The sequence below is a fragment of the Poecilia formosa genome, unplaced genomic scaffold, assembly GCF_000485575.1.
Source record: "Poecilia formosa unplaced genomic scaffold, Poecilia_formosa-5.1.2 Scaffold98, whole genome shotgun sequence".
In the NCBI taxonomy this organism is placed as follows: Eukaryota; Metazoa; Chordata; class Actinopteri; order Cyprinodontiformes; family Poeciliidae; genus Poecilia; species Poecilia formosa.
This window is the reverse complement of record NW_006800037.1, coordinates 931,992-959,109: the sequence shown is the minus strand read 5'-3', so window position 1 is coordinate 959,109 and position 27,118 is coordinate 931,992. Positions and strand designations below refer to the sequence as shown.

General features: G+C 41.1%; 2 protein-coding genes across 6 annotated transcripts; one reads left to right on the top strand and one right to left on the bottom strand.

The window, feature by feature from the left end:
- Positions 1 to 156: 156 nt before the first annotated feature.
- Positions 157 to 15,352, top strand: elovl1b (ELOVL fatty acid elongase 1b). 4 transcript variants are annotated; one of them, XM_016674630.1, is made up of 9 exons: positions 9,914 to 10,069; positions 10,238 to 10,333; positions 12,929 to 13,031; positions 13,116 to 13,306; positions 13,439 to 13,519; positions 13,626 to 13,682; positions 13,784 to 13,889; positions 14,181 to 14,317; positions 14,454 to 15,352. In XM_016674630.1, the coding sequence occupies exons 1-9, from the start codon at positions 9,929 to 9,931 to the stop codon at positions 14,811 to 14,813; spliced, it is 1,272 nt and encodes a 423-aa protein (XP_016530116.1). In that variant the 5' UTR covers positions 9,914 to 9,928; the 3' UTR covers positions 14,814 to 15,352. The 4 variants fall into 4 exon arrangements, with proteins under 4 accessions (XP_007558753.1, XP_016530117.1, XP_016530116.1 ...); XM_016674632.1 differs by lacking the exon at positions 9,914 to 10,069 and adding an exon at positions 11,587 to 11,686 and having other exon boundaries at positions 10,247 to 10,333; XM_007558691.2 differs by lacking the exons at positions 9,914 to 10,069; positions 10,238 to 10,333 and adding an exon at positions 157 to 308.
- Positions 15,353 to 17,005: 1,653 nt separating this feature from the next.
- zfyve9b (zinc finger, FYVE domain containing 9b) lies at positions 17,006 to 26,854 on the bottom strand. 2 transcript variants are annotated; one of them, XM_007558681.2, is made up of 16 exons: positions 26,683 to 26,853; positions 24,116 to 24,894; positions 23,918 to 24,017; positions 23,625 to 23,827; positions 22,743 to 22,854; positions 22,070 to 22,192; positions 21,777 to 21,932; positions 21,446 to 21,670; positions 21,277 to 21,359; positions 21,036 to 21,140; positions 20,800 to 20,950; positions 20,360 to 20,440; positions 19,947 to 20,109; positions 19,662 to 19,767; positions 19,400 to 19,579; positions 17,006 to 17,669 (listed from the first exon to the last, which is right to left on the bottom strand). In XM_007558681.2, the coding sequence occupies exons 1-16, from the start codon at positions 26,744 to 26,746 to the stop codon at positions 17,508 to 17,510; spliced, it is 2,793 nt and encodes a 930-aa protein (XP_007558743.1). In that variant the 5' UTR covers positions 26,747 to 26,853; the 3' UTR covers positions 17,006 to 17,507. The 2 variants fall into 2 exon arrangements, with proteins under 2 accessions (XP_007558743.1, XP_016530114.1); XM_016674628.1 differs by lacking the exons at positions 17,006 to 17,669; positions 19,400 to 19,579 and having other exon boundaries at positions 19,692 to 19,767; positions 19,947 to 20,092; positions 26,683 to 26,854.
- Positions 26,855 to 27,118: the final 264 nt, after the last annotated feature.

Sequence of the window (27,118 nt, the reverse complement as noted above, 5' to 3'; positions counted from 1 at the left end):
CGATGTCCCGTGTCTGCATCAGTATTTGGAGGATATAATTTAAAATAGAAAAAGCAATCTTCCCTCCCTGATCAATTTTGATTTCGACATTTGATAGTGTATCGCTGAGGCTCGATTCCGCCCATATTAAGTGACTGAGTCACCGGTACCGGGTGGCTCCACCTTCTTACTGCTCCCTCAGAGGGTTGGGTCCAGAGATTTAAGCTGAGAGGAAGAGGAAGCTGAGCTAACTTAGCAGTGACACGAGTTTCCTCCATTTATCAGCCAGATTTCAACAGACTGGGCGGCGGTTTACTTTGGCAAAAGCAGTGAGTAGCTTTCTTATACAGTTTACTGAGAAAAATGTTGAACTTTTTGTACCCGGAGTTACTTTCAAGTGGTTTGGTTTGGGGAGGGGGGAAAGAAGAGGTGTGTAAAACGCGACTGTTTTCTACAACAAGAGTTAAAACCGCTTTACAGAAACTTTTAAAAATGTTGGAAGGAGTTTAACAGTTAGTGGAAAAAAATATTATTTTTCTTTCTTTTTGTTTGAAGTTACGGTGTTAAAAGTTGCACCCGCAGTGGTGTTAGGAGGTGTATCCTGCTCAGGAAGGGAACTTGCGGTGTTTCTAAATTTGCATCTCAATCCGCTTGTTTATTCAGGCTAATTGTTCAGGTTATTGTTGATGGTGTCATGTTTGCAGCTGTGCCGCGAACAATGATCCCATTGACAGGTGCGGAGTGGCTGCTGTGTTTTTGAAGTATAACTGTAATCTGGAAGTGAAGGTGATGATGAGGAGGAACAAGCTGCACTTTGGATTATGATGAAGGTACTTCCAGGCTGCTTCACCGTTATGAAGGTTTTTTTTTTGTTTTTTTTTTTAAAGCCATTTCTCTTATCTGATCTTCTATCGATCCTACAAATAAGCCATAGCATGAAAATAGTTTTGTATGGTTGCTTATTCATATGACTCCAAACAAGGTGGAAAAGTTTTGACTGAAAAAAAAAAAAAAAACATGATCAGCACAATTTACTTATTTCCCCAGTTCCCCAACAAATGCATGTATTTTAATAAACCGTATGTATTAATACATTGTTTTTTGTTGTCTTTTTCCCCATTAGGGTGCTGTATAATGTGGACTTTCGACACTGGTGTTGGATTTCATAATTTTGTAGAAACCACCAACAGCAGTTGCCTAAGAACACAGATTAGCACAACGATAATGTCTTTTTCTTATGGTCACAAACAAACTGACAATGTGAAGTGAAGGCATCATTGGTTCCTTCAATGATGGTTAAAAAGATTCAGTTTTATAATTTTACCTGTTGCATATAAAACAAAACATACTTTGTGCACTGGTTAAAAATTATAAAATGGGAACAAGGCGTGTTTACCTTCCAGCTGGTCATCATCGATCCCTTTTGTTTTTGTGTGATTGTTGGCCGAGTTAAATTATGGGTTCTAACGAACTGTTAACAATGCAAACATAATCTGTAACCAATGGTGGTGAGGAGGACATGGTCCCAAGGTCAACCGGCCCGTATCTAAGCTCTGTGGGTAATGCAAACACAGTGCCAGTGCTGTTACTATTATCTCCGCCGTGTCACTTTTTCTTATCGCTTCATCAGCCTCCAATGTCAACATCCTGCCTGAAGGGTTTGAATAATATGAGCAGAGCAGATAGCAGAGCAAGAGACAATGTATAGATGCTGACCTTTTTAAATGCCCCCCTCCCCCTTCCTTCGGAGCAATAATTGTCAACAGTTTCTTGTGGTTTTCAACTTGAAGAGGTGCCTTTCTTAGTTGATTGGTGTTTTCCTGTTAGGTGGTGCACTTCTCTGAGTTTTCGTGTCAGTTTGACGAGTAAAACCCTAAGAGGATTGTTGTCACTTAGTGATTTAGTTTACAGATGCACAGAAAGACGGCTTTAATGTTTTGTGATCCTGCTTTGACGGAGCTGTCTTCTTTGTGTTGTCCAGTGTTTGAACTGGCTCCTGATGAGTGCCTTCGTAATGACAGCCCTTGGTAAATGTTAGTTCTTTACTTAAGGCCCAGCGTTGGTTTGTTAATGTGGCCTAGTGTAGTTTTGTTAGAAAGTGGTGACTAAAGAGATCTGACTCCTTTTTTTTTTAATTCTAGCAAATATTTGAAATTCCTACATTTTCATTACTTTAGACCAGCATAAATCAATGAAGCTGAGTATTTATCTCAAACTGCAGTTAAAGATTGTTGGGTTAATCGATCAAAAGATAAAATCTTCTTTGTGAACATTTCAGGTGAGAGCTTGTGTATTGCAGAGTTGCTGTTGTTAGACTTTAAAAGTTTAAGTGTTAATCATTTGCATGTCATCAATTGCAAAAACAAAGCTGGAGAAAGAACCGACTAATGGGCAGCATTTTATTTGGGTTAATGACAGGCATTAGTTTTTATTTAAATGATAGGAATGATTTCATCATTCCTTACTGTGAGTTTATATGAACTAATCCTGTTATTTGTTGACGCTACATCTGCTAGCGTTTTCATAAAGTACAGTTTGCAATATTTTTTTTAAAGGTAGAGTTACCAATTTTACCAACAACTGTATTACTTTAATATTGTTTATAACTGAATTTTCAAGAAAAAAAAAGCATCTATTAAATTAATGACTCCATTCCAGAATCAATGTAATTTGGAGGCTGTGACCTTTGGGTTGCATGTGTTTAGAATCCATGCAGTTTTTGGGATCGAGAGAAGCTGGAATATTGAATCGTTTCCATTGGAAACGATCGTGTAATATTGATGAGCTTAAGGAAGGATGTCACAACAACAATATGACTTGCGATTAAATAATTCAGTATTTAAGTAAACATTGCTAATGTCTTTCTGCTGCTTGGTTGCAGGAGTCATGTATGACATGTAGTTTTGTAACCACTTTACCAAGGCTTTACCTTGTAAAATCTTTTCTGTGCTGCATTAAGCAACAAGTATAAAGTATATTACTAGTATAGAGAGCTTGAAAGCATGGTACTTCAACATATGCTCATTACAATTGAAGTAGTTCTTTGCTCTGTTGTGTGGTGGTGATAAATTTGTAACATATTGTACTGGCCTATGACGCACATCGAAGCATTCATCTCAGCTGTTTCCAAATGCAGTACAACTCGCTCAGGCTGCACTGTTCCTCTGTCGCTTCCACACATTTCAGCTTGATGCATGCAAATGGTGGGATTGGGTTCTTCTCTGAACATGGCACTTTTGGTCTTTGAGAAAGTTTTCTTATCGGCATGAATATGAACATCATGACTTTTTATGAGACCAATTTGGATGCACGACTCACTCTACCAGAGACGGTAGAGCTCACTGTCTGTATTCAACAGGGGGTAGTAGACGAAGGGTCAGGGAAGTTTCTGTATTAAACTGCAATGGATTTTCCTTTTTATGGCTGTTCAAATGTTTTAGACTCCATGACGGCGTTTGGCATGTCCTTCTCATCCTGTCTGGGATCACTAAATCTGAGGAGGACAACTCAGTTTACTGGGTACAGAAAGGAAGTGTAACCGGACGCCGATTGATGTTTGGACTTTTTAAAGATCTGCTTATTTAAATTTCCCTTTCTACATAGCCGTAAGGAAGTTACAAGCTGAACGTGCACATTCCATCTAGGCGTCAGCTTGAACAGCTGGCTCTTTCATTTTTGAAAAATTAGATCAAAGGTCAAATGATAAAAACTTGATGTTGGAAACTCTGTATGACAATTGTGAGTGTCTTTTTCTGGATATTTCTTTATTGAAGAAAGCAGTGGTGTCCGAAGTAATTCCTTGGGACGTTTGTTTATTTTTTTCCCCCTGGTTCATCACACCTGGCTGGTGACTGTTCATTTGCGGGCCTCTGACATGGCAGGGATGTAGTTGGACCATTTGAATCAGCTGTGTTGGAGCAAAGACATTTAAAACTGACAGGACACTGGTCCTTGAGGACTGGAGCATGACACACGTTGAATAAAGGATCGGTATCGGAGAGTAACTGTTTGTTTGCACAGCGGCTTGTAAGCGGTCATGTTCTCTCCGTGGCGTTGTGTATCAGAATGTCTTGACAAGACATAAAGGGTTTCATTCCACTCGTGTTGAAGTCTTGCACTACCCCAACCTGCCAACCAGGTTGGTTTTTCACACTGGTTTGGTATTTAAACATTATGCTTAGCTATTCGTCACCCATTAAACACGTTGAGGTTTGGCTTACACGTGTCTGTATCTCTCCCTCCTGGTATGCAGTCAGACTGAAATGTCATCGTGTTTACTGTAAACTTATTCCCTATGTCTTCCTTTGAAGACTTTTGGGTTTTCATAAACACGGATACACATGAGAAACGGGTGACATTGTCTGTGGAAAGTTACAGAAATTTGAGTCCTTGGTGAGAAAAAGGAAGGAAGGAGGGAGGGAGAAAATGAGGTTAATGTTGATCGGTAGGCCTTGTTTGAATACTTTAAGTTTGGGATGATACTCCTCACCCACCCAACACTTTACACACCCACATCCCAGCACAATGCAGAGGACACTGGATGCTAGCATGTCAGTCCCACAACAAGTTTGGCTGCATTCCTCAGCTTGGAGGAAGTGGTCTATAGTGACTGTGGGGGGTCTGCTGATTAAGCTTTTCTATTTTCTTAATGTTTCTTTTTCTGTCCAGTGATGCATTGTGTTTTTGTTTTATTTTTCTTTTAGTGAGAGTTATGTTTAACTTTAATCTTGTATGCATGCCTGGAAATAAACATGCGTGAACATAACTGCTTCCGCAAAACAGTTTTTTCTTTCATTATGTTGGACTACATGATGCATATCGAAATTTACAGGAATTATTAGTGCTAGTTTTATAATCCTTCATTTTTATGTTAAAAAAAAAATATATATATATATATATGTAAGTTGGAGCTGCTTCGGTCATTGATCAAAATCTTTACTGAAAAAAGTATTGATTTAATGCATCAAGCGTTGGCATATAGTTTTAAAACTCTTGTACTGAATATCAAATAAAAGTTAGGAACATATATTTGGCTTCAAAACTGAGGATAACCTTGTAATTCATTTAGTGGGGTGGAGCTGGTCAGAATCAGCAGCTTGAAGGAATAATGTAGATCTGATGGGTTTGTAATGGATTCTGTATTTTTCCTCTATCTCTTTTATCTGCTTGCACGCACACGCTGCAGCTTACATAACCATGTTGATGTGTGACTGCCGCCAGTCATACGTACACAGACTGAAACTGATTAGACTACCCTTTAGGGAGAGTACAGATTGCAGAAAAGAATAAAAAGCTAAACTCGCACTACAATCTTTGCCTCACTTGGTTACAGCCATAAGGTGAGCTAAGTGTGGCCGGTGAATGTAGCTCTGCATCTGTTCCATTTGTATGACTTGTAACATTTGAGCACTTTTCGGCTTTAAAGCCTGTTTTTATATATAACCAAATCTCATTATTTCTCAAGGTAATTTACACTGAGGGCTTCTGGTCAGGTCCTGAAACTGGTGAACGAACCTGGGTGGTGCACAGAGACAAAAATGAATGAACTCCAACAGGCTTTAAAAGTGATTCAGGAAACATTTGACCCTCTTGTTTGACCTGTCCAAGTCGTGTGACTTTCTGTTCCAATCCAGGTAGACATGTAAAGATAGACACCTGGGATATGTTTCATCTTAGTAGTCATCTTTTACTATGGGATTATGTTGGTGTTTATTTGCAGAGAAGATACCGGGTCTGGTTACTAAATGAGTACAAGTTAATACTGATAGTTGCTCTCCTGGTTCTTTCTGATATGTAGAAAATCTGCACAGCTCAATTAAAATTGTACTTTATGTGATGGAAAATCAGAGTTTAGCTCCCAGCTTCGTTGGTGGGTGTGTGGGTGAGATCATGAATTAAATAGTCTGTGGGTAATTTCCTCATTTAAGAAAATATGTTGCAGAGCTTGTGTAGAATGAGTGTTTTGGTTGCTTTACGTGCTTCATGATGACATGGCTGCAGAACAAGTTAGGATGAGATTAAGTCCTACACATAGTGAAACAGTTTTTGTCCCCACAGCTCCTAAACGTCAGATTGGAAAACAGAGAAGGGCTTACTAACAAAATGCATGTTCCTAATGATGTCATTGAGAATGTCGCCCGACATGATCTATTGCCACGCATTACTGCTTTTTGTTACATAATAGTGGATGTTCTTAGTTTTGTTTTTTTTGTTGTTGTTTTTTCCTGAAACAGATTTGCATGCTGTCACTTCTTGCACAGTCGCCACACTGCATTCTGATTATTCACTAATTATGCCTGGGTTTTTTTCCTGCATTGTCTTGAGAAAACTCTTACCTATGAAACTACCTTATTGCTGAAGTTGTTAAAATGCATTGAATGGCTTAAGAATTGGAATAGCTAAACATAGATCACGTGTGACACACGTGTGACTTAATGATGAAACTACTCAACAATGCAGTTGAGTTTCCTTAAACACGTGGGCAATTACCATTTCCAGTATGCTTTATTGTTGTAATGAATAATGGTTTATATCAGATTCTTATGAATGGGTTAGTTTCAAATACAGCTGGAACACTGAAATGCAAAACGGTGATTACAAAGTAGGGTTTAGCTAAAGTGTGAGATGGCCTCATTCTTCTTTTACTTGTAATTATTTTGAACTGATTTTCAGATTAAATGGAATTAAATATTCATGTTTTAATAAATCAGAATATATTTTTCCCCCCAGCAACTCAGTTTGTTAAGCAGAACAGTGTTTAGATCAATTACACACATCCTTTTTGTCTATGATTTTCTCCCTAGAGCTAATGAAAACGCATTTGATTAGAACATTGCATCACATAAGTAAAAAAACAAAAAACAAAAAAAAACTTAACGCAGAATAGTGGGCTAAATTAAATTATGTTTAATACCTGCCTTTAGGTTGTTTCTAAAAAAATGTTACTCTAAAAAATGTCGATAAGAAGGCATTTTCTAATTCATTCAAAATAACTGTATTTCATTAACCTGACTCTGATGAACGAGCACAAGCTGCAGAGGTGTGGGTTATTGCCACATTTCTTCCCCTAAACCTGGTTTATATGATATTATGAATGTCTGAAAAGTACCGAGCGATCGGCCTGTTATTGAGATCTCACCTGTATTCTCAAATCTACGACTGCCTGTTTGTTTTTGTGCTCTTTCCATCGCACACTGCAGGCTGCGGGCCTCTTTGCTGATAAGCGTAACTTTTAATGTGATAACATCAGAGCTTACTACTTGTGTAAACTACCTTAATCCCCTCCAACCATTTTCTATGTTCCCGCTTACTCATCCTAATGGACTCTCGGTGGGAGGCCGCGGTCGTCTCGTAGGTCAAGACGACCATCTTGTGTGAAATGCTTCAGTTGGCTCCTACCTGATACTATGGGGTTTTCTTAGGCATGTTTTTGATATTCAGAGGGAAGGGTTTAAAGTGCGCCGGAGTGATTCTACCCCCACCCCCTGCTCCAATGTGGAAGTCTTCAAGTCAAACCTGCTTGGTTGGAAAACACTAAGTATTTACAAGACGCACTCACGTGTATGACGTTTTCAGACATCTGAGTCGTGCTGCAAAGCGTAGGTCTTATGTAAAATATAGTCTTTGGAGATGAGGTAAATGGAGCTGGATCGCATGTTAGCGTTGCTTATTCTGACATTACTGCTTCAACCTCCATGATCTGAAGTACATGACTTGGAGGTTTTATCAAGGTAAATCGCTATATCTCAGTGAGGTGATTTACAGTGTTGATTGTAATCAGCATTTGGCAGAAACGCACTTCACTGCACTGCAAATTTCAGATGAAGCTGTGAAGCATTGCATGTTTAAAGGTTTAAAGGGCAAAATGGGAGTTTAAAGCTGATAAGCCTGAGCTGGCAGTACTGGGTCAAATCAAGCTTTTATGTGAAAAGCGGGTGTTGGCGAGAGGTATTGCAGACGATGGCAACACCTAATGATCCCACAATCCCTGTTTGGGAGGTTGTTGGCCAACTCAAAGTTTACTGAAGTGCTTTGTCAAATCTAGGGTCATTTCGAACATCAAAGAGGAGGGATCTTTTATAATATATCCACCTAATCCTCTAAATTGGCCTAGATTTAGGATGAACCACACTGTACTAGTAGGGGAAATCAGTTTGCCTGTCTTTGTTATTTTTAATAAGAAGAAATGGACCCTTATGTACCGTCAGCCTTCTGCTATTTATAAGACCAGGCTGCAGGGACAATGGCTCTAACTTGTCTGGGAAATGGGGCTTTGAAGTATTTCCAAGGCAACCACGAGATACAATCTCCCTGAAACACTTCTTAGAAGGAAAGGCTGAGGGCAAAATCATACCGTCTTTTCTAAACTAAAATCAATTTGATTTACAGTTCTCTCTCTTTGGGGATTTTAGTTTTTAATTCCAAAGAATACATTTTTAGCCTCTGCCAATCAAAACTACAAGTCATTAAAAACATAAACATGATCAATAGCTTTTTTTGTTGCTGTTGTTTTTGCACATGCCACGCTATTGTTTTAAAATGAATGTGATCCCAAAGTATTTCCAAATAGTTTTAGTTGATGATGTTCCTGCATGGCTTGCTTGGGTGTGACATTGGCATTTGACTTAGTGGTTCCCTTTCAGAAAGCAAAACTATCTTATGCAAGTCCTGCAGAAGAATTTTAAGTATTATCTTATGAGTCATGTCTACTTTGCTGCAATTATTTTGGTCTACATGATGTTTTCCATCCAGGCCTGAGCAAACTTCAGCTTTATCGGCAGCTGGCTCATATGTAGTGCTTTTCTCTCCTCCCAGGGCTCTAGACTTGTTTCTTTTTTTTTTTTTTATAAATGGTTGACAGACATTTTTAGTGATTAAGGCTTGATGTGCCACATTAATGAATCATTTTAAATACAAAATGTAGCAAAATAAAGATTGAATAAATGTGCACCCCAAATTATCCACACAGGCAGATGTAGATTCCAAGTCATTCGATCAAGACGTAGGTAGGAAATGAAATGGGCCCCTTAAGGAAAACAAATTAGTAGTTCATGTGAACTACCATGGCTGGACACTGTACATTTGTAACTGGTTCTAACGCATTTTGAATTGAAACACTGAAAAAGCACAATGAATGCATAAATAGAAAATCGGTAGTGGCTGAGATGATGATATAGTCCTGCAAAAGAAACACTTTCCTTCACCAAGTTAAACAACGGAAAATGGCTTGGTCATAATGAAATGTTTAGTTTGAGATGTTGTTCAGATATTTAGCCCTTAAAACATCTTCTAACTTGAGACTGAAATGTTCAAAATTCAGTTTGTGGAAGCTCAAACACTTTTTCACCAATTCTGCTTCACATAAATAACTTTACTAGATTTACAGGTCAATATTACCTTAATTTGACAGATTTTAAAAAAGGTCAAACTGCAATGTTAAACAATGTGTTGCAGTCAGAAGTTTGGGTGAAGCCCACCAGTGCAACCAGTGGAAAAACGTTAGTCGAGGTCCATACTCATCTTCTCTTTGCTTATAGTACAAACATGGTGTCTTCCACATTAGAGGCAAGGTGGTGCACATGTTTTCAGCCATCTACTGAACTTGGGACACTTGGGTCATGACATGGTCCCTCACCACTACAACAGAAACTGAGGCTTCATGGGTGTTGGCTGTGTAGAGGGCCAGGAAAGGCACAACAATAACCCCCTTCACGATAACAGTGTCTCCTCTGATTTCTTGCCTGCTCCATGTGAATAATATAATCGTCCCACCCGGAGGAGGGAGGGAAGAAAGGAGGGGGTAAACTTGCCTGGCAACTCCAGAGTTGTGTGTTTCAGGGACAACAGGGTGTAACCGGGAGAGCGGTTAAAAGGGGACTGGACTCCTGCTTGTTAAGGTATGGCTGGCAGTCAGGATTTCACTTTGAATTGTTTGGTAAAGTGGGTTTAAATGGGGGCCGCCTCATCCCAGTTGTATCTCTTATGGACGTTCAGGACACTCGCACATAGAGCTCGCACTCCCTCCCGCTTTCCCTCCGACTCTGCCTCCTTCCCTCCCTTTCCTTCTGAAGGCTGGTTATTCATCCACTATGTGAGTCAGGGAGGGTGTGACCTTGTGGAAGACTGCTGGTACCAGTCACTCTCAGTTTACTTTCTCACTTTCCTGCCCCTTCTCAGCCTTGCCTTTCTTTTCCCTCTCTGCTGCTTTCTCTTTCTTTTTCTTTTTTTTCTTTCCGCCTGCTTGTCTTTCTACCTGCAGCTCAAGTCAGCTGAGAGGTTTTGCCAAACCGAAAAAGGAGAAAGGCGCTTCTGCTTTGATGATTTAGGGGGGAGAAACAAGTCTGTTCTTGTGACGGTATGTATCGCAACTTTAATTTGAAAATGCAATAACTCGGGGGATGTGTTCTGCAGATGTTTTGGGCCATTTTAGGGGGGGTAATGTCTATGAAAGAAAATGTGTTCTTGACTTTTTTTTTCAAACCGCTTTTTCCCTTCCTTGTCCTTTACTGATCTTTGTTCATCATTAACTTCTAACTCGTGAGCTTCATTTTTCCATCCCCATGATTCATTGACATGGCTTTCTGTCGGAGGGGGAAAAGTTACCCCTCCTTCCTGTTTGGTCTCTCTTTCACAGTCGCACACCAACCGTTTGCTGCTAAACTTTCCTCGTAATGAATGGGCGGTGGTGTCGGAAAGTTTAGGGGTCGGTGGTGGTAGCAGCTGTAACTCATTTCTCTCTCTCTCTCTCTCTCTCTCTCTCTCTCTCTCTCTCTCTCTTTTGAGAGAGAGAGGGGGGCATTTTTTTTTCTAAGGTGCTTAAGTGTTCACATGTCCACAGTTGTATTGTATCACTGTGTCATGGGAATACCGAACGGTTTTCTGACCCCTTTCCTCCCCCCACCCCTCACTTCCCACAATCATGAGAAAATCCTTGTCCTCCTGTTGGGTTATCTGAACCTCTGCTGATATGGCGGCACTACTAGAAGCAGAGTCCTGGACTAGTTTACTGCACAACCGTGAAGTTCTGTGCAGGCTTTTAATTAGTGGAGATAAGGGGCAGTGAGTTGCAGCTGGTTCTGGTGAAATGGTTGTTATGGTTTCACTGGGCAAATAAGGAAGGGCTCTTTCCTTGAATTTTTATCTTCATCTGGGTCTCAGAAAAGGGAAACTATCTTTTTCCCTTACCTTATCATACCAGACAAGATTATCTTGTCTGGTATGATTACTTTCCATGGTCAGTATTTGCATTTGACCATGAAAAGTCACTTTTTTTTTTCCTATTTCCTCCTAAAACAATAAACTTTTAAACAATGTAATGAAAAGTTCACTTCAAATTATATCAAATTTTGTTATACTACTGTTTATTTAACTGAAATAGTCTGACACGACTTTTGCAAATGTTCAGATGTTGAGATTTGCCAGTGAACAATTCATTCTTACTTGACAGTAACACCACTGGCTGCATCTTTGGGTTTAAAACTATCCTGAGCCCCGTTCACAACTGGCCCTTTAAGTGGCCCTGTAGTTGCTTTGGCTTAGCGGTGGCTAAGACGGAGTAAAATAATCTGACCAGTTTCTGATTTAACTGCAAAGCATTTTCTTTCCCAGAACAAGACACACTCAGGACATCAGACAGGATACTTTTGCCAAACTGTGTGATGCCTCATCAAATATCTCAACAAATCAAAAACTACCCCAGTTTTTTTATGTAAGAGCTATCTGAAATGCCATGTCTCTGGACTGTTGCGCAACACTAGCACGTGCACGTAATGCTTGTGTCTGCAAAGTGGCAGTGGTTCATTTTTGTTCTTGTGTTTAAAAGGCCAGTGGAAGGAAACTGGTTGCATGGCTGACAGAAATTTGTCTGGTATGCTTCTCAGTGTCACCTGAAATCTTGGCATGAAGTAACTTTGCTTGCTGCAAAGTGTTGTAGTAGACACGTGGAAAAATTTGCACAAGCTACAAAGGGAATGAGAAATATGCAATTTCTCCAGTTTCAGTTTTTTTATTGCTTTCAGAGTAAATGTTTATTTGATTTTTTTTTTTTTTTAAACTGACTGGTGCTTGTATAACTTTTTCGTCGGAATTGTAAACTATTAGAGAATTTCCAAGGATCAATTCTAAGAAACACACAGCATTGCAGTTTCCTCCCAAGTTGTTTTTTTTTTGTTTTTTTTCCACATGCCTTATCCTCCCTCCTTGCAGGTGCTGTGGTATGTCAGCTCTGACCTTCATTCCAGATACTGAAATTATTAGCCTTTAATGATATTTGCTTAAGGAGGACTGTGGGCAGTGAAAACTCAGAGCATTGTAGATTGTACTTCAAACAATGGTTCTCTCGGGGGCAAGCCGCACCCTAGAAATCTTCTACTTTGCTACACTGCTTTTCAGCTTGCACTTGAGTTATTAAGCCTTTATAGAAATAAAATGCCTAAGCTTGAAGCCCAAAGCATCACTCCTGGACACTATTTTTTATATTTAGTTATTCGCCGTTTGCTTTGTCAAGAAGTGGGTCTTATTAAAGAAGTTGTCGTTATATTCAAGGCTGAGTTTAGAGTTCAGTGAACTCTTTGGTTGCATAACTTGCTTTTTTTTTCTGTACCAGTGGAATTTATTTGAAGAAAGCAGTCTGGATATTGTCTTTGAACCTTTGGGCTTACTCCTGAACAATCGGTTCACTGTGGGCTGTGGGTCGCGACTCCGCCTCTCTCATATCAGACCATATCTGACGAGTAGTTTCAGCCCAGGACAAAGAAAACACCCTAGATGGATAGAATTTTTTTTTTTCTTGTATAAAAATTATTCAGGAGATGGCAGTGGAAGAATAAACTTTGGGCGAACAAGTTAAAATGTCTCGAGATTGTAAAAACCTTTCCAGAGGCATTTGTGCTGCGTTTGGCTTTTCGTACACAAGGCTAACAATGAGATGTTGTCTTTATTTTCCTCACAGCTAACTTGGTCTCAACAATTCACAACAGCAAATATGCTTCGGCAACTTCAGGAGTTGGGCTCTCATGCCTTGGATATCTACAATTACCTCTTGGCAGGAATGGGTAGGCAGTTTTTCCTTAAAGTACAGAAACAATTTGTTTGTTTTTCCGTTACTCGTTTCCTGAAAATGTTGCCTTTCGTTTCAGATCCACGGATAAAGGACTACCCATTGATGGAGAGTCCTGTTTCCATGACAGCAATACTATTGGTCTACCTGTTTTTCATAATGTATGTGGGACCTCGCATTATGGCCAACCGGAAACCCTTCCAGCTGAAAGAGGCCATGATAGTCTACAATTTCTTGCTGGTGGCTCTATCAGTTTACATTGTGTATGAGGTAGGAATCTTAGACTTGCTCCAAAAATTTGACTCATCAGTGCAATTCTTGTTCACCGCCGATGCATTTTGTGTGCATGTTCCTTTGGTTTAACATTGCTTCAACTTTGTATTTTATTTTATTTTTTTACAGTTTCTGATGTCTGGTTGGGCTACAACGTATACTTGGAGATGTGATGCAATTGATACCTCAAATAGTCCTCAAGCTCTAAGGGTAAGTTCACCAAGCTCAACAATTACCGCTAGGAGGGGCGTTGATCGCTTTGATTTGAATTTCGTAAAACTAGACCTGCTGTTAATGTGACTTTTCTTTTCTCTAGATGGTCAGTGTTGCATGGCTCTTCTGGTTTTCAAAGATAATTGAGCTGATGGACACAGTAAGTCCTATTCTTCTCTACACCTTATTTTATTTATGCATTAATCAGCTTAATAGTTTAATGGTAAATAATTCATGTTCGTTTTTTTTTTTTTTTTTTAGATCTTCTTTGTGTTGAGGAAAAAACACGGCCAGATTACGTTCCTGCACATCTTTCACCACTCCTTCATGCCGTGGACCTGGTGGTGGGGAGTCAACTTTGCTCCTGGTGAGTCCATCTCAAGCTAATATGAAAATGACGAATAGAGAGACAGAGGCCACCCAGGTTGGGTACAATTGAGTTTTTTCACCCTGCATGCCAGGGTGTTGCAAACAGACCAGAACGATTAGCTTGGCCTTGTAAAAAGCTTATCAAAAACCTCGACTCTTCTGTTTTAGTAGCATCAGCTTCTTTGTCGCCGCAACAGCTCTGAGAGAATAATTAGGATGGAGTCTGTGTTGATTAGGAGGATAGTTATTTTTGATTAGATTAGTCTAATGACGTGTGTTTTCTCTTAAGGTGGAATGGGATCTTTCCATGCCATGGTGAACTCTTCCGTCCATGTCATCATGTATTTCTATTATGGTCTTTCTGCTGCTGGACCGCGCTTCCAGAAGTTTTTGTGGTGGAAAAAATACATGACTGCCATTCAGCTGGTAAGGAAATCCTGCATTCAACAGTTTCATTTCCTACTGGAGTTCCTTTAGAGATTGCAGCTAAAAGAGACATTTTTGTGTTTTATAGTTGGTTTAATCTCTATTTTTTACTTATCCCCTCCTCCCCCTTCAACAGACCCAGTTTGTCCTGGTCTCCCTCCACGCCACTCAGTATTACTTCATGGACAGCTGTGACTACCAGTTCCCCACCATCATTCACCTCGTCTGGATGTACGGCACCTTCTTCTTCATCCTCTTCTCCAACTTCTGGGTCCAGGCCTACGTGAAGGGTAAGCGGCTGCCCAAACAGGACACCAAGGAACAGAACGGTGCAGTGGCATACGCAAACGGCAAACACCAAGAGAACGGAAAAGTCCACGAAAACGGCAAATTGTATGAGAACGGCAGCAGTAACGGCATCCACCACGCAGCTACCAACGGCTCCACTCAATATGAGAACGGCCGCGCCCACAACGGCAAGATGAAGAAAGCTTAGAGACTTTGGAAAGAAGTACCCAGGAAGTATGACCTAGTCAGCTTGTTAAAATTACTATGGATTCCAAAGAATAATTTGACTGTTTTACAGTTTTTTTTTTTTGTTTTTGTTTGTTTTTTTTAGTTTCTTGTGTAAAACATGGGCGATCAATGTGGTCAATGACTTCCACAGTCGGGGTTCCACACCTGGTTAGTTGGTTTTGTTGGGTTTTTGTTGCATTGTGGATCCATCTATTGGAACATGATGTATGAAGAGAAGATGTTTTGAATGTTATGTCTTCACTGATGTTGAAAGCAACTTCACAGTTCAGTGTCACACTGGTGAACTTTTAGCCCATTTGCTGACCTATGACCCTCCTCCCCCTCTGTGGACAGAAGACTGTACAGTTTCTATTAAACTTGAAAAAAAAACACAGCAGTTTGTAAATAGTTTTACAGAGAGGGGAAAAAAACTAATTATATTGGTGTGCTTTCTAAATTTTGTTGCCACGTGTATTTAAAATTTAATTGCCAATAAATTCAGTCCTAAATTATCTTTAACATGTTGGTATTTTGTTCATTGCAACAATGAAGAAACTATTTGCACAGTTTGCAAATGCCACGTGTCCCAACAATCTCAAGTATGTGGATTAAGTAGGAGGTAAACAAGTGACCCATTATGCCCCCTCCTCCCTTCTCCATTCATGGCACAAGAGACGGCATGCTGCACACCGGACTTACTTCTGCCAGACTCAACCATGTGTTAGTTGCTGCAGGGTCATTCATGGATTTGTATTTGGATAATCTACATATTGCTAAATCCAGCCTCTAAGAAACAACACATGATGGCATTATTTAACAATAATCAGCCAAAAAAAAAAGACATTAAGATGTTGAGGTTCTGGAGGTTGAACACTGTCGTCATGGTGCATTTGCCAGTCTGAACCTGCCTGATATTTTTATCCTTTTTATATTTATGTTTTTAAAACTACTTAAAGCAACTCAGTCTGACATGAAGACGTACAACTCGGTCGCACGTCTTCCTGTTTACCCTTTTGTAATATTTTGGCATAAACACGTTTAGGGACGAGCTCTTATTCTAGAAACTTAAGATCTTGAAATTGAGTTCTTCACATTATGGGACGGTGAATTTGGTCAGTCATTTTGCTTGGAAGCTTGGTAAATGTTAAGCGGTTGTTTTAGCTCCATCTTCATGAATCCCATTTAAAAGACCACAGAGATTTTTATTGGTGCCTGGAAACGCACAGCTGCTTTTCATTCACATTGTGTGTCTGTTGGAGTCCTGACCAAAACATGTTTCTATACCTCCATAGAAACACGTTTCTATGGAGGTATACAAATAAACTGGTGCTACGGTCGTAGTTGGTGGCTGTGTTAATCCACCTAATCAGCAGCAACTCGTTTGCAGATTCTAAGTCTGCCAGGAGTGAAGTAAGCGTCTGGAGTTTTTGACGAGCTGTCGTGTGTGGAATGGTACTGAAGAATGCACATTTGTGTGGAAGTGTATACCTCTGCGTGTAATGCTTATGTTGTAAAAAAAAAAACTATTTTTAGAGTTTGCACAATAAATGATCACATTCAAACATTTTTCTAAGGCCTTCATACTCAAGTGTAAAAAAGGTGGTGCATGAAAAGTACCTTTTCCCTCCTAGGTGTACGCTTTAGTACTTTTCTGTGCTTTTCAAGATCTGACGTAAAATCAGGATTGGCTGATTTTTAGAAGCTGTCAGGTGAGAGAAACTCACCTGTCCAACTTTCTTTTGTGAAAGTTGATGGTTAACATTTGCTAATACAGCATTGTGTCAAATATTTTGAGGCAGCTTTACATTGCTGACTTCAAATAAAACTAAAATCTGCAGACTTTTGTCTGACAAATCCTCCACTTTTTCAGAAGCTTTCTGAAAGTTTTTTTTTTTTTTTTTGTCTTTTTAGAAATGCCTTTCACATCGTCACCTCTGGAAATCTGAACTATTAAACTCTTCAATCTGGAAATACCTTTCTGAGCTTTTCAAAAGGCAAACGCTTAGATTTCACATAACGTTCAAAAACACTAATTTTAGTGTTTTTGAATGTTTGTTTTTTTAATGTATACATAACTTTAGGTTAGCAAAGAATAAGAACGTTTCCATCTAAAATTAACTTTCTTGTATAAAGTTAGAGTTGGCCAAAATGTAAGACATGAAAGAAGTTGCAAACAGTCAATGTTCCAGGTTTATTTTCAAGCAGACGTTACTCTTTGTGAATAGTTCATTAAAACCCAAGCAGTAAGAAAACATTCTTTAAGCATTCATTCAGTGTGTGTAAAATTGCTACATATCTTCTACATTAAATTTCTTACAGTCATTATTTTAAGGTCATGGGGGTTCAATTCAGCTCCCACTTTGAAGGCCTTCTCTATGAGAAGGCCTAGCATAGACAGAAGGTGAAAATCATAAGCAAAGGAGGTCCAACTACAGTGCAGCAGCTGCACTTTGTTCCGATGGTCCATCATGCAGGGGGGTTTTTTGTAAGCAAGTGGAGCTAGATGAAGCTAAGAGTCAGACCACTTCACTCTTGTGATGAATAGCTGAAACGGCTGCTGGCTCTGGATGTGATCCAGGTTGGGTCTTTTGGTGGAAATCAATGTTCATGATGGAGAGCGAGATGGAGCTGTGGTCTGAGTTAGAAGATGAATCGTTAGGAGCGCAGGCATGCTTTAGGTGATGTCCTCCAGGATGTAAAAGATGAGCTCCATCACTAAAGGCTGTTCGCCTCTCTTGTGGCCCCTGCTGTGGATGACTGGGATCAACACGCTATCCAGGGCATTGAGGTACTGAGCCGGGAGAGGCTGCCCATTACTCCCAGCCACAAATCCCACCTGGAATTACAAAACGAGCTGCTGATTAATTTTAGTGCAGTCACACAAAGGAGATTGTGCAAGAAACCTGGCGATTAGTAATATGTGAGTGAAAGGTTGCGTGCTTTCTTCCCTTCAACCCAACCCAGGGTGAAAATAAATGTAACTGAAGCATTTGTGTTCATTTATATTGATCTAAGATTATCAAAGTTAGTAGAAATTTTTAATTATTAATCCATTACTTCTTGCTTCCCTAAACGTGATGCAATAAAGAGGGTCATCATTGCTTTTAGCTGCTGGGCTCCTAACTGGTAGAGGATCTACCATCTCATAGAGTGAGCAGGATAGAGAAAATGTGGCACAAATATCTAAAAAAAAATAAATAAATAAAAAAAAAAACTACAGCAGGGTTACATCTTGGTCACCATGATCATTTTAGGCCATCTATATGCCAAAAAAACGTAAAACATGTGGCGAAAGCTCATATTTGCTACTGAGAGCACATGTGGGATTAGCAGACTCCTCCCTAAACACGCTTCCTTTTTTTCCAGGCTCCTCCCTTGACACGCCTCCTTTTTTCCAGGCTCCTCCCTTGACACGCCTCCTTTTTCCAGGCTCCTCCCTTGACACGCCTCCTTTTATCAGGCTCCTCCCTCGACACACCTCCTTTTAAATGGCAGTAGATGTAAATGAGCCCTGCACGTGTGTTTCTCCTGGCTGCACAGTAAAAAATCATGAAGTCTCAAGGAAAAGAAAAGAAAATTGGATGCAAGTTGAAGACTCAAAGAGTAAGGCCTAAAAATACAGACTCAACAACTTTTAATATTCCGTGTGCAAAATCCGACATGCCTTAATGATTACATTATTGGCACGCGCTATTATTGAAAATGTCTGTCGAAGAAACCGTAAGACTGTGAGATTTTAAGCTTTACCTATGTGTTCATTCAAAAGTGCCGGAAGCAGAGATATTCAAGGGTTTCAAATAATGCCCTTCAACAGGAAGTCACTCTATCATTTACATGAAATTGTGCTGACAAGTTGATGTCTTCATGGCCGCCTTCCTAATTCATATGAAACTTGCTGTTATGTAATGCTGTTGGCATGTTTCTTTTAAAAAATACCAGGAGGACTTTACAGGAGTGCAAGACAAGTTCTCTGAAATACAATGTGTGAAATAAAAAACATTCAACGTGATTATTCATCTACAGCCAGATCAACACAGATTAGATTAATCAGACAGACAATCACAATCACAATTCATTTATGGATATTTCAAACACCAGCTGTCAATCCTAGAGAAAACCTGTGGGGTAAGCAAAATACAAGAGCATAAGACAGGATTCTGGCATTATAGAACAGAGGACTGGTTGTGAAACGTTACTGAAGATTATGTTTAATATTACTATTTAATGGCAGCAGGGAAACCAACAGCAATTTGGAAATTTTCCTGACAAACATTTCTTTGTGAGTGATTCTTCACTAAAACTGGTTTGGAAATTAAAAATTAAGTGTTAGTTTTTTTTATTATTATTTTTAATTGTGAGGTTATGTCACTGCAACAAAATTTGCATTGCACTTGAGGGTTTTATTGAACTCTTCACCAGGTGTGCCAGCATGTTTGTCCACATCTGTATTAAGCTACAGATTTTAACAGAAAAGCAGATGTCAGAACATAAAAATCTTCTCAGGTTAACAGTAGGCAACAACATCGGAGGTATTTTCCATAGGCGCCACACTCATTAGTTTCTGACCTCGTGAGAGTCAAAAGTGACCCGCAGCCCCAGTTTAGCCATGCCGTCCTCCTTCAGCAGCTTCAGGTGTGGACACAGGGCCAGGCAAAACGCCCGAGCGATGCGCTCCGTGAGTCGGCTCTGTTCGGCAGAGTCTGTCACTCCTCTCTTGGGATTGTGTCCTCTCACCAGGAAGAACACCTGGACAGTAGAGGGTTTTATACATGCAAAAGAGACTTTGTGATTCAGATAGATCATGCACATGTTGTGTTTTAATGTGTACTTCTGTCCAGCGGATGGTCTTCCCATTTTCTTTGTGTTCTGACTTTTGGAACATCTTTGTACTGCTGATGGACTCCATGGATTTCCCATCGATGGGGCTTATGACCCTGCAGAGCAAAACAATTTCTTAAGCCAGAACATATATCTGGACATATATTTATCTGGACATTGAAGTCCTGGACTGTTGATACAACTAATGAAACATCTTAATTAGTTTTTCGACTCTATTTTGACTTGTATTATTCTGTAGGGCTGAGCTCAGCTTCAAACAGGTGGAAGCACCAACCCCCTATTCACAGTGCACTTCTCCTCCACCCACTGTAAACAAACAAGCTCCCGGCTCTCTGGTTGGTCGAGCCGCCCGCATGTGACGGTGTAGTCTTTCATCTCCCGGAGCGACCGGCGGATCTCCACCATGGTCTCCACGGTGACCTGCACCATAAGCCCATCTAAGGAGAAGGGGACAGCAATACAAGAAAAACACACAAACAGACACGAGTGGGGACACACAGTCACACATGCATCAACAGGCAGCGACACACTCCTGACAGCCTGTTAAGTTGTCCACACACAAACACACACACAAAGAGCATCATATTCTGAATAACCCTCGTTTAGAGGTAAGGTGTTGGATTAGAAATGTCCTGTGAGCAGGTCAAATGTTTTGTGCTTCCCTTCTTATATCCCTAGGTGTCGTACCCTCCACGATGCTGGACTTGGCCAGGCAACCCGCCGAGGCTTTCAGGGCGCTGCTGAATATAAAAAAGCACGATCCAGTAACTAGAAAGAGAAAAAGACAGAAAAAGAAAAGAGCAAAAGTTTAAGTCATGCTACAAATCGAACATTTTGTGCCCTCTGGTGTTACAGATCTGAAACTGCAGCCACATTTCTTTAAAAGTAAAATACTGTCTTGAAGTTTCTGTATGTGAATGTAATCAAAAAGAACTAATGTTAAAGAGTGTATAATTTTAGTACTGCAACAATAAAAAAAGAGAATAGTCAATCAATTTGTTCCGATTTCAACAACACTAATAATTCCTATAGCAGTTATACCTCATCGATTGGGTGAGACATTTTGGGTAAAACCAGTGTCCATACTGTCTTGATAATGTTACTTTGGTTTCTCAATGATCTATTACCTTTGCGAGGCTGGTTGTGGATGCTGATAGCTTGTGTTTGGTACTGGCCGTCATCGGTTTGCACACAGATGAGGTGGGAATCTGCTGTCTCATTGAAGGATGCCCCTATTGCCAGCACATGTTCATTGGACTTGTTTATGGCCTTCATTAACTGAGAAAAGGGAACAGAAAAAGCCCACAATAACAATCAAGGCGCAGATATGTATACATTTCCTTTTGAGGCTCGGTCTTTATACCTCATTATACCCAGTAGTCGGTATGTTTATGAGAGTCTTCTGAGCCTCTAGATCCACAGTGAGCCCCGGTACTAGTGGTAGGCTGTAGCGGTAATTCCTAAAGTCCTGAAAAACAGGAAGTATAAAGAGGTCTGTGTCTGTGATGGGAAGTTTGGCAGAAGTTATGACAGCAAACTTCCCCCTGATGCTGGTAAATCCAGTGTTGAAAGAAGTGAAAGCCGTTGCAACATGCTATACTCACGACTAACAGTCTCATTATGGTGTGACCTATTTCCCCAAAGAGGGGCTTCCTGAACCGCACGCTGTACAGAGGACAGGGATAAACTGGACAAACAGAAATAAACATGAACGACTCAGGAGGAAACTTGACACGTTACAGCTGGATGATGTCACAGAGTGGCATTGCTCACATCTATACTCTGCCCCAAGTCTCAGCATGAGGCGCAGGGGAAACGCTTTAGCCCACGGCACCTCTGCTCTGTGGACCAGCAGGCCGAAGAGGTAGGGCTGATTGGGCAGAGGTAGACCCTGAAGCGACTGAAGGGTGGAGCAAACGTACATGAAGCCTGCATGATCCTCGCTGCCTAGGAATTGGCTGCCGAACAGGAAGAGCGACAGGTGCCTTACAACCTTCCCTGCAGAAACGAAGAACTGCAGGTCAGCCGAGTCATTGTGACAAGGCATATACCTCGAGGCGAAAGCCATGTTCGCTATTCAGATTGACTAGTCTAATCGTCCTACCAGTCACGGTGTCCCTGTAAAGTTGGAGGAAGTGACTGAAAATGTCTTTGGGGAAACTTTTCTCCTCAGGCAGACACTGAAGGAGCACTACCACCTCCACCTGGCCCACAGCATGCATCCCCTTCGTCGTCACACACCAGCACTTCCTGTTGACATCTAACACACATTTAACATCTTTGAGTTTTAGGATTATAGCTTCTAAGGCAGATGAGGAACTTCATATATGCAAATTACATTTTATTGGGGAAGAGTGGGGTCAAAATGGGGAAAGAAAAAGGAAATCAAATACATACAGTTGACAAGTTTGACCATAGCAAGTAGGTTTGCATTGAGGACAAACACCAGTGGCTTTGGCCGGCCGCTCTCCAGCTCCTGAATGAGTAGCATCTCGGAGGGCTTCTCCTCCACGGTGTAATCTGAGTGAGGGGGGTGGGGGGGGAGTCACATGACTATAATCTCATCCCCTGCAAACCAATAATCCAAAATTCTTCCAGATTTATTTTATTCCCCTGATCAGTTCAGGCCACACTTTTGAAGAATGATGATGTAATAAAATTTCTTAACAGAAAAAAAAAAATAGAAAGGGGTTAATGCACACCTGACAGGGCAGATGGATAAAATGTCTCCGCTACCCAAAGTATTTGTTAGTATGACAGATTGACGCCAGCAGAAAGTAAGTTGAAAATTAAATTACGAGCACATTCTGTCAGATCTGCTTAAAAGTTTCACGACGTTCTGCAGCTGCTGACTTAACTTTTCCACTTTTTCTCTCATTACTTTTTTTAATCTTCCCTTTGTTAGCAAGACGGACATGCAGCTGAACATTGAGCTCTACATTTTCACCTTCTGCTGTTCTCCCTGCTTTGCATAGAGCTCGTATTTTATTTCCTATGTTTGCTCTCACTGCTGGGCGTAGCAATAAAAGAAGCAGAGGCAGAAGAAAAAAAAGAGCTGCTGAAACTTCACCTCCTTTGACTCCAGTAGAGGTGAGGATGGGCGGGAGGCCGTCTAAGGGGATGAGGTTGGCGGAGCTGCTCACTAAGGCTGTGGGGCCCCAGCCATGAGGACCACATGCCTCCTAAAGTCACATTAAAAAAGATTAGCAATTTATGAAGTATTTACACCGTAAAAAAAAAAAAAAAAAAAAAACTACAGGCAGGTACGGCTCAATGCAAAGGTACTCATACCTTTGCATTGCAAAGCTTTTCGTCATTCAAAATCAGCTTTGTCAGAGTTTCAAATTTTATAACAAACTTATGTTTTTCTTTTTTGTGTTACAGATCACAAGTAGTATGTATTTGTGAAGAAGAAGGGTAATGGTGAATGCTTTTATTTTTTTTTTCATAATGGAAAATATAGAATATCATATGTGTTTGTACTGAGCCCCTTTGACTTTGATAGCCCTAAATAAAATACCCAGCTAAATAAGAAAATAAAGTACGATTCAGTGTCAGTAAAAATACAGCTATTCTATTGGAGAATATTATTGAGCAAACAGCGTTATGAAGCCTAAAGTCACTCTAGTTGAGATAAAACTGTTGAGAAGTTTAGAGAAAGGTTAGGCTATCGAAATAAACCATTTTGATTTCAACATTTTACAGAGTAAACTATTCAACAAAATGAGGAGCCTGGCATTAATCAAGAAAGAAGCAAATAGGCCATTGCTAGCTGTGGAGGAGTTGCAGAGATCCACAGCTCAGGTGGGAGGAAGGTTTTAAAAAGTAAAATCATTTCACAACTGTATATGACATCAAATCCCAGTGAAATACGCTGACGTTTGTGTTCGCAACATTAGATTTGTTTTAGACCATTGTGTATCTGGGTATATTTTTCATCTTTTAGACCTACATTAATTGTTGTCCTGTGTGGTTTTAAGGTTCTCCTGATCTGCGGTGAACCAGCAGGACTTCTACCAGGCTCGCCCAACTCCCGCCTCATCAGGGGTGAGAAGGTGAGTCCTCTCACTGGTGTGGCTGGAGCAGACTCAGACTGCTGACCAGTGAGGATTTCATCTGCAAACCACACCCTCCTTTTCCCTCTCGGAGGAGTCCCTGAAGGAGAAGACATAACACTTTGGTAGAGCATATCCTTTTTTTTTTGTTAATACACGTAGTAAACAACTACAGTAGCAATTTACTTACTCTTGACGAGTTCCGAATGGCAGGATACGCAAACCCTCCCTTCCTTGCCATCCAGATGTGTTAGTCTAAACTTCAGATTGGAGCAGAGCGCGCAAAACACCTGCCAACATGCACACGTTCGTTTCACACTGTTTCACTTCACGCTTCGTTATCACATAGGAGATGTTCAAGTTTTGAGTAAATCAAACTGCCCCTCACCTTGCCACAGGCACGGCAGTGGTGCCTCCTCTTGGTAAATGTAAACTTTGTCCCGCACTTCATGCAGACCTGAGCTTCAGCATCAGGAACCCACACCGGCGCCACCTCCCCCAGGATGTCACCCTGGTCCTCAGGCAGAACTCCAGACGGGCTCACCTGGGAGTCATTATCAGGATCCGTCGGAGGATCGGCGTTCTTCCCCTTTGCTTCATCCTCACCGGCTCCCTGGGTCTTGCCTCCGCTCGTCTCGGCTCCGCCTTTTGATTTGACCTTCCTGAACTCCCGAGTCCTAATGCACGGATTCTCGTTCGACGAAGCGGAAGATGCTGCAGCTTCATCTAAGCTGGAAAAATGCTCTGCCTGCTCCAACCCACTTTCTTCCCTTTCCTTCTCTTCAATCACAGACTCCTCTTTGGACGGGAGAACTTGAGACTGAACGCCTTCCACCTGATCCTCCTCTTCTGGCCAGGCAGCCTCGGCGGGGCTCAAAACCAGGGTGCTAGAAGGGTCGTCGTCGCCCCACGTGGAGATGGTGGTCACGGTGCAGCTGCCTTCCTCCAGCTGGGACTGTGACGCTGCTTTGGTTGGACGCTCCAGTGGTTTTTGCCCACATTGCCTTCCGATTGTCGCGTCCGAGGAGGCTTTGGAGGGAGAATGTGGTCGGAATTGACTGGAGCTCAGTCCAGGCTTGGTCATTTCACCATCTTTGAGGACCAGTAGGCAGGGTCTATTCAGCCACTGCTGCTTGGAGTCCTGAAGAGATGGGTTGTCTCCTTCATCTGCTCAGACAAAAGTGGGGAGAGACATGTCTTTGTCTCGGACTGTGCATACTCTTTAAACCTTTACATGTTTTTTTTTCCACATCGCAACACCAACTTTAGTGTATTTTCTTTGGACTATGTGTGATAGATCAACAAAATGTAGTGAAATATTGTGAAATTTTGTGGAGAAAATTGTTACACAAAACATTTTTATTTTTTCTGAATGAAAATGTGAATATCGTGGAGCGATCTCAGCCAATAAAGCTGATTCTTGTCACGTAGGTTCGAGGGGTATGCTGAAATTCAGGAAAAACAAGAAGCAGCATAGTAATGTTCTCTAAGTGAAGTCCAATTTGGTGGTTACTATAAGCTGATATCTTGCGATGTTAATTTAATATTTTCAGATGATTTTCTTTCCTTAAGTTGTTATCTGAGCAAAATACTTAAACATGATACTGCCAGCCCAGTGCTTCACTGTTGGCTCAATTTTTTCAGGCTTGCGAGTTTTCTCTCACTTCATGCATGGATATAACTCAAAGTTAGTTTCTTTGTTCCTTGACACATTTACAAAATAAACCTGGCTTTTAAATGTTGATTTTGGTCTACAGGTCTTGTCTTCTCCAGGTAGCATTTCATCCCATACCGGAGCAAGTCTTGTTCCTCTTACTTGATTCAGCCAACATCTTTTCTTTTGGTGAGGTTAGAACGCACACATTTTTGTATTAAAAAAAACATCCAGCTCTAAGATACAAAACGTTTGCAGTTCCAAAACAACATGATAGCTCTTTCCACATAATTGTTTGAACAAATGAACGAAGCAGTGAACCTTTAGGCATCTGGAAACTATCTGAAATTGTGACTTGTGGAGTCACAAGTCTTTTCTTGATATCTTGTCTGATTTGTTTTGGTTTTCCCACTGTGTCATGCAAGTAAGCTATAGTGTCTGAGTTTATTTGGAGAAAAAAAAATTGCTTCTATTTAACTCAACCTACCAAAGTCATGACATCGTCATCATCATCTAGGCTCTTCCAAATGTTTGAAGGCTGAGGTTGAAGTAAAAATAAAAGTAGAGGGGTAAAAAGGTTGTCCTTTCATACAACGCATATAAATATCTGGTTTTATCTGTATATGCAAACCAGTGATACAAGCTCCTCCTTCTCTCTACCTTGATTCATTAATTTTTGTGACCTTCTGCAGCCGCAGCCAATCACTGATTAGATCTCTAATGGCTCGTTGAACCGCAAATATCGACGCACGAGAGGAAGTCAAGCAGACTGCAGCTCTAGTCAACCCTTAGGATTAACAAAATGTTTGGCGACACACTTGCAAAATAGATTTGTGTTTGATGTTGGAGCTCGTCCACCTAATTATATGACTAATCCTGCAGTTCAAACTGCATTGCAGCTTTAATGAAAGAGAAACGGGCCGGGTGGTGTCGCTCCTGCGGCGGACAGAGAAGCATCCGTGTAAAAAGACGAAAGCGGCCGCAGCATCCCGCTCCTCGCGTCGCGCGCTCTCCTTATCGGGACAGTGACGCATTCGGCACACACGTGCAAAAGAGCTTTCATCCTGCCACGCGGTAATCGAGCCCCGGCCAGCCGGCCGGCAATGCGACATCCTCTTGGTTACATCACATCCAGCCGGACAGGTCATGTGTGCGGACACAAACACGCGTGTTTGAAATGATGCGGTCAAGGAGCTCGGCCAATGCTGTGTCAGCGTTCTTTATCATCATCCTGCAACGCGGCATCACAGAAACTGGATCAGCCTGCTTAAATGTATGCGTGCATGCACGCAGCCCCTTACCCTCCGTTACTTCTCCTAGAAGGCTTTCATTCTCGTCATCCCGGGCAGAGAAGAACTTCAGCATCTTATCCCGTTACATCTGAGTGCAGGGAAAGCAGCCGTGGCTTGCCCAAGAGCAGAGAATGAGATGATTCGTCCTCCTGTCTTGTAGCGCCCCCCCCTCCTCGCTCCCCTCTCTCATGGAGATCTCCCCTCCTTTGCCCCCTCCTCCCCGGTGTCTCTCTGCAGCTCTTAGAAGAAATCCAAGAGGTGTGCAGAAACGTCCCTCCCCAGTTTGCTGTCCACACAGCCCGCAGGACAGTGTGCGAGCCAAGATAACAGTGCATAGATGCCAGCCTTATGCACAATCTGTCAGGCTGTTTCATCAAGTCAGCATAAGCACAAAACCTCTGAGGGGAAAAAATAGGTTAATAACGTTTCTACATTCACCACAGCA

Bases quoted from the DNA above. Each gene is read 5' to 3' on its own strand.
- elovl1b (XM_016674630.1), top strand. From the start codon at position 9,929: ATGGGGGCCGCCTCATCCCAGTTGTATCTCTTATGGACGTTCAGGACA. The intron at 10,334-12,928 runs GTATGTATCGCA...TTTTCCTCACAG, and splicing joins ACAAGTCTGTTCTTGTGACG to CTAACTTGGTCTCAACAATT. The intron at 13,032-13,115 runs GTAGGCAGTTTT...CTTTCGTTTCAG, and splicing joins TTACCTCTTGGCAGGAATGG to ATCCACGGATAAAGGACTAC.
- zfyve9b (XM_007558681.2), bottom strand. From the start codon at position 26,746: ATGCTGAAGTTCTTCTCTGCCCGGGATGACGAGAATGAAAGCCTTCTA. The intron at 21,360-21,445 runs GTGAGCAATGCC...CTGTTTGTCCAG, and splicing joins ACTTGGGGCAGAGTATAGAT to TTTATCCCTGTCCTCTGTAC. The intron at 19,768-19,946 runs GTTGGTGCTTCC...TTTGCTCTGCAG, and splicing joins AAGTGCACTGTGAATAGGGG to GGTCATAAGCCCCATCGATG.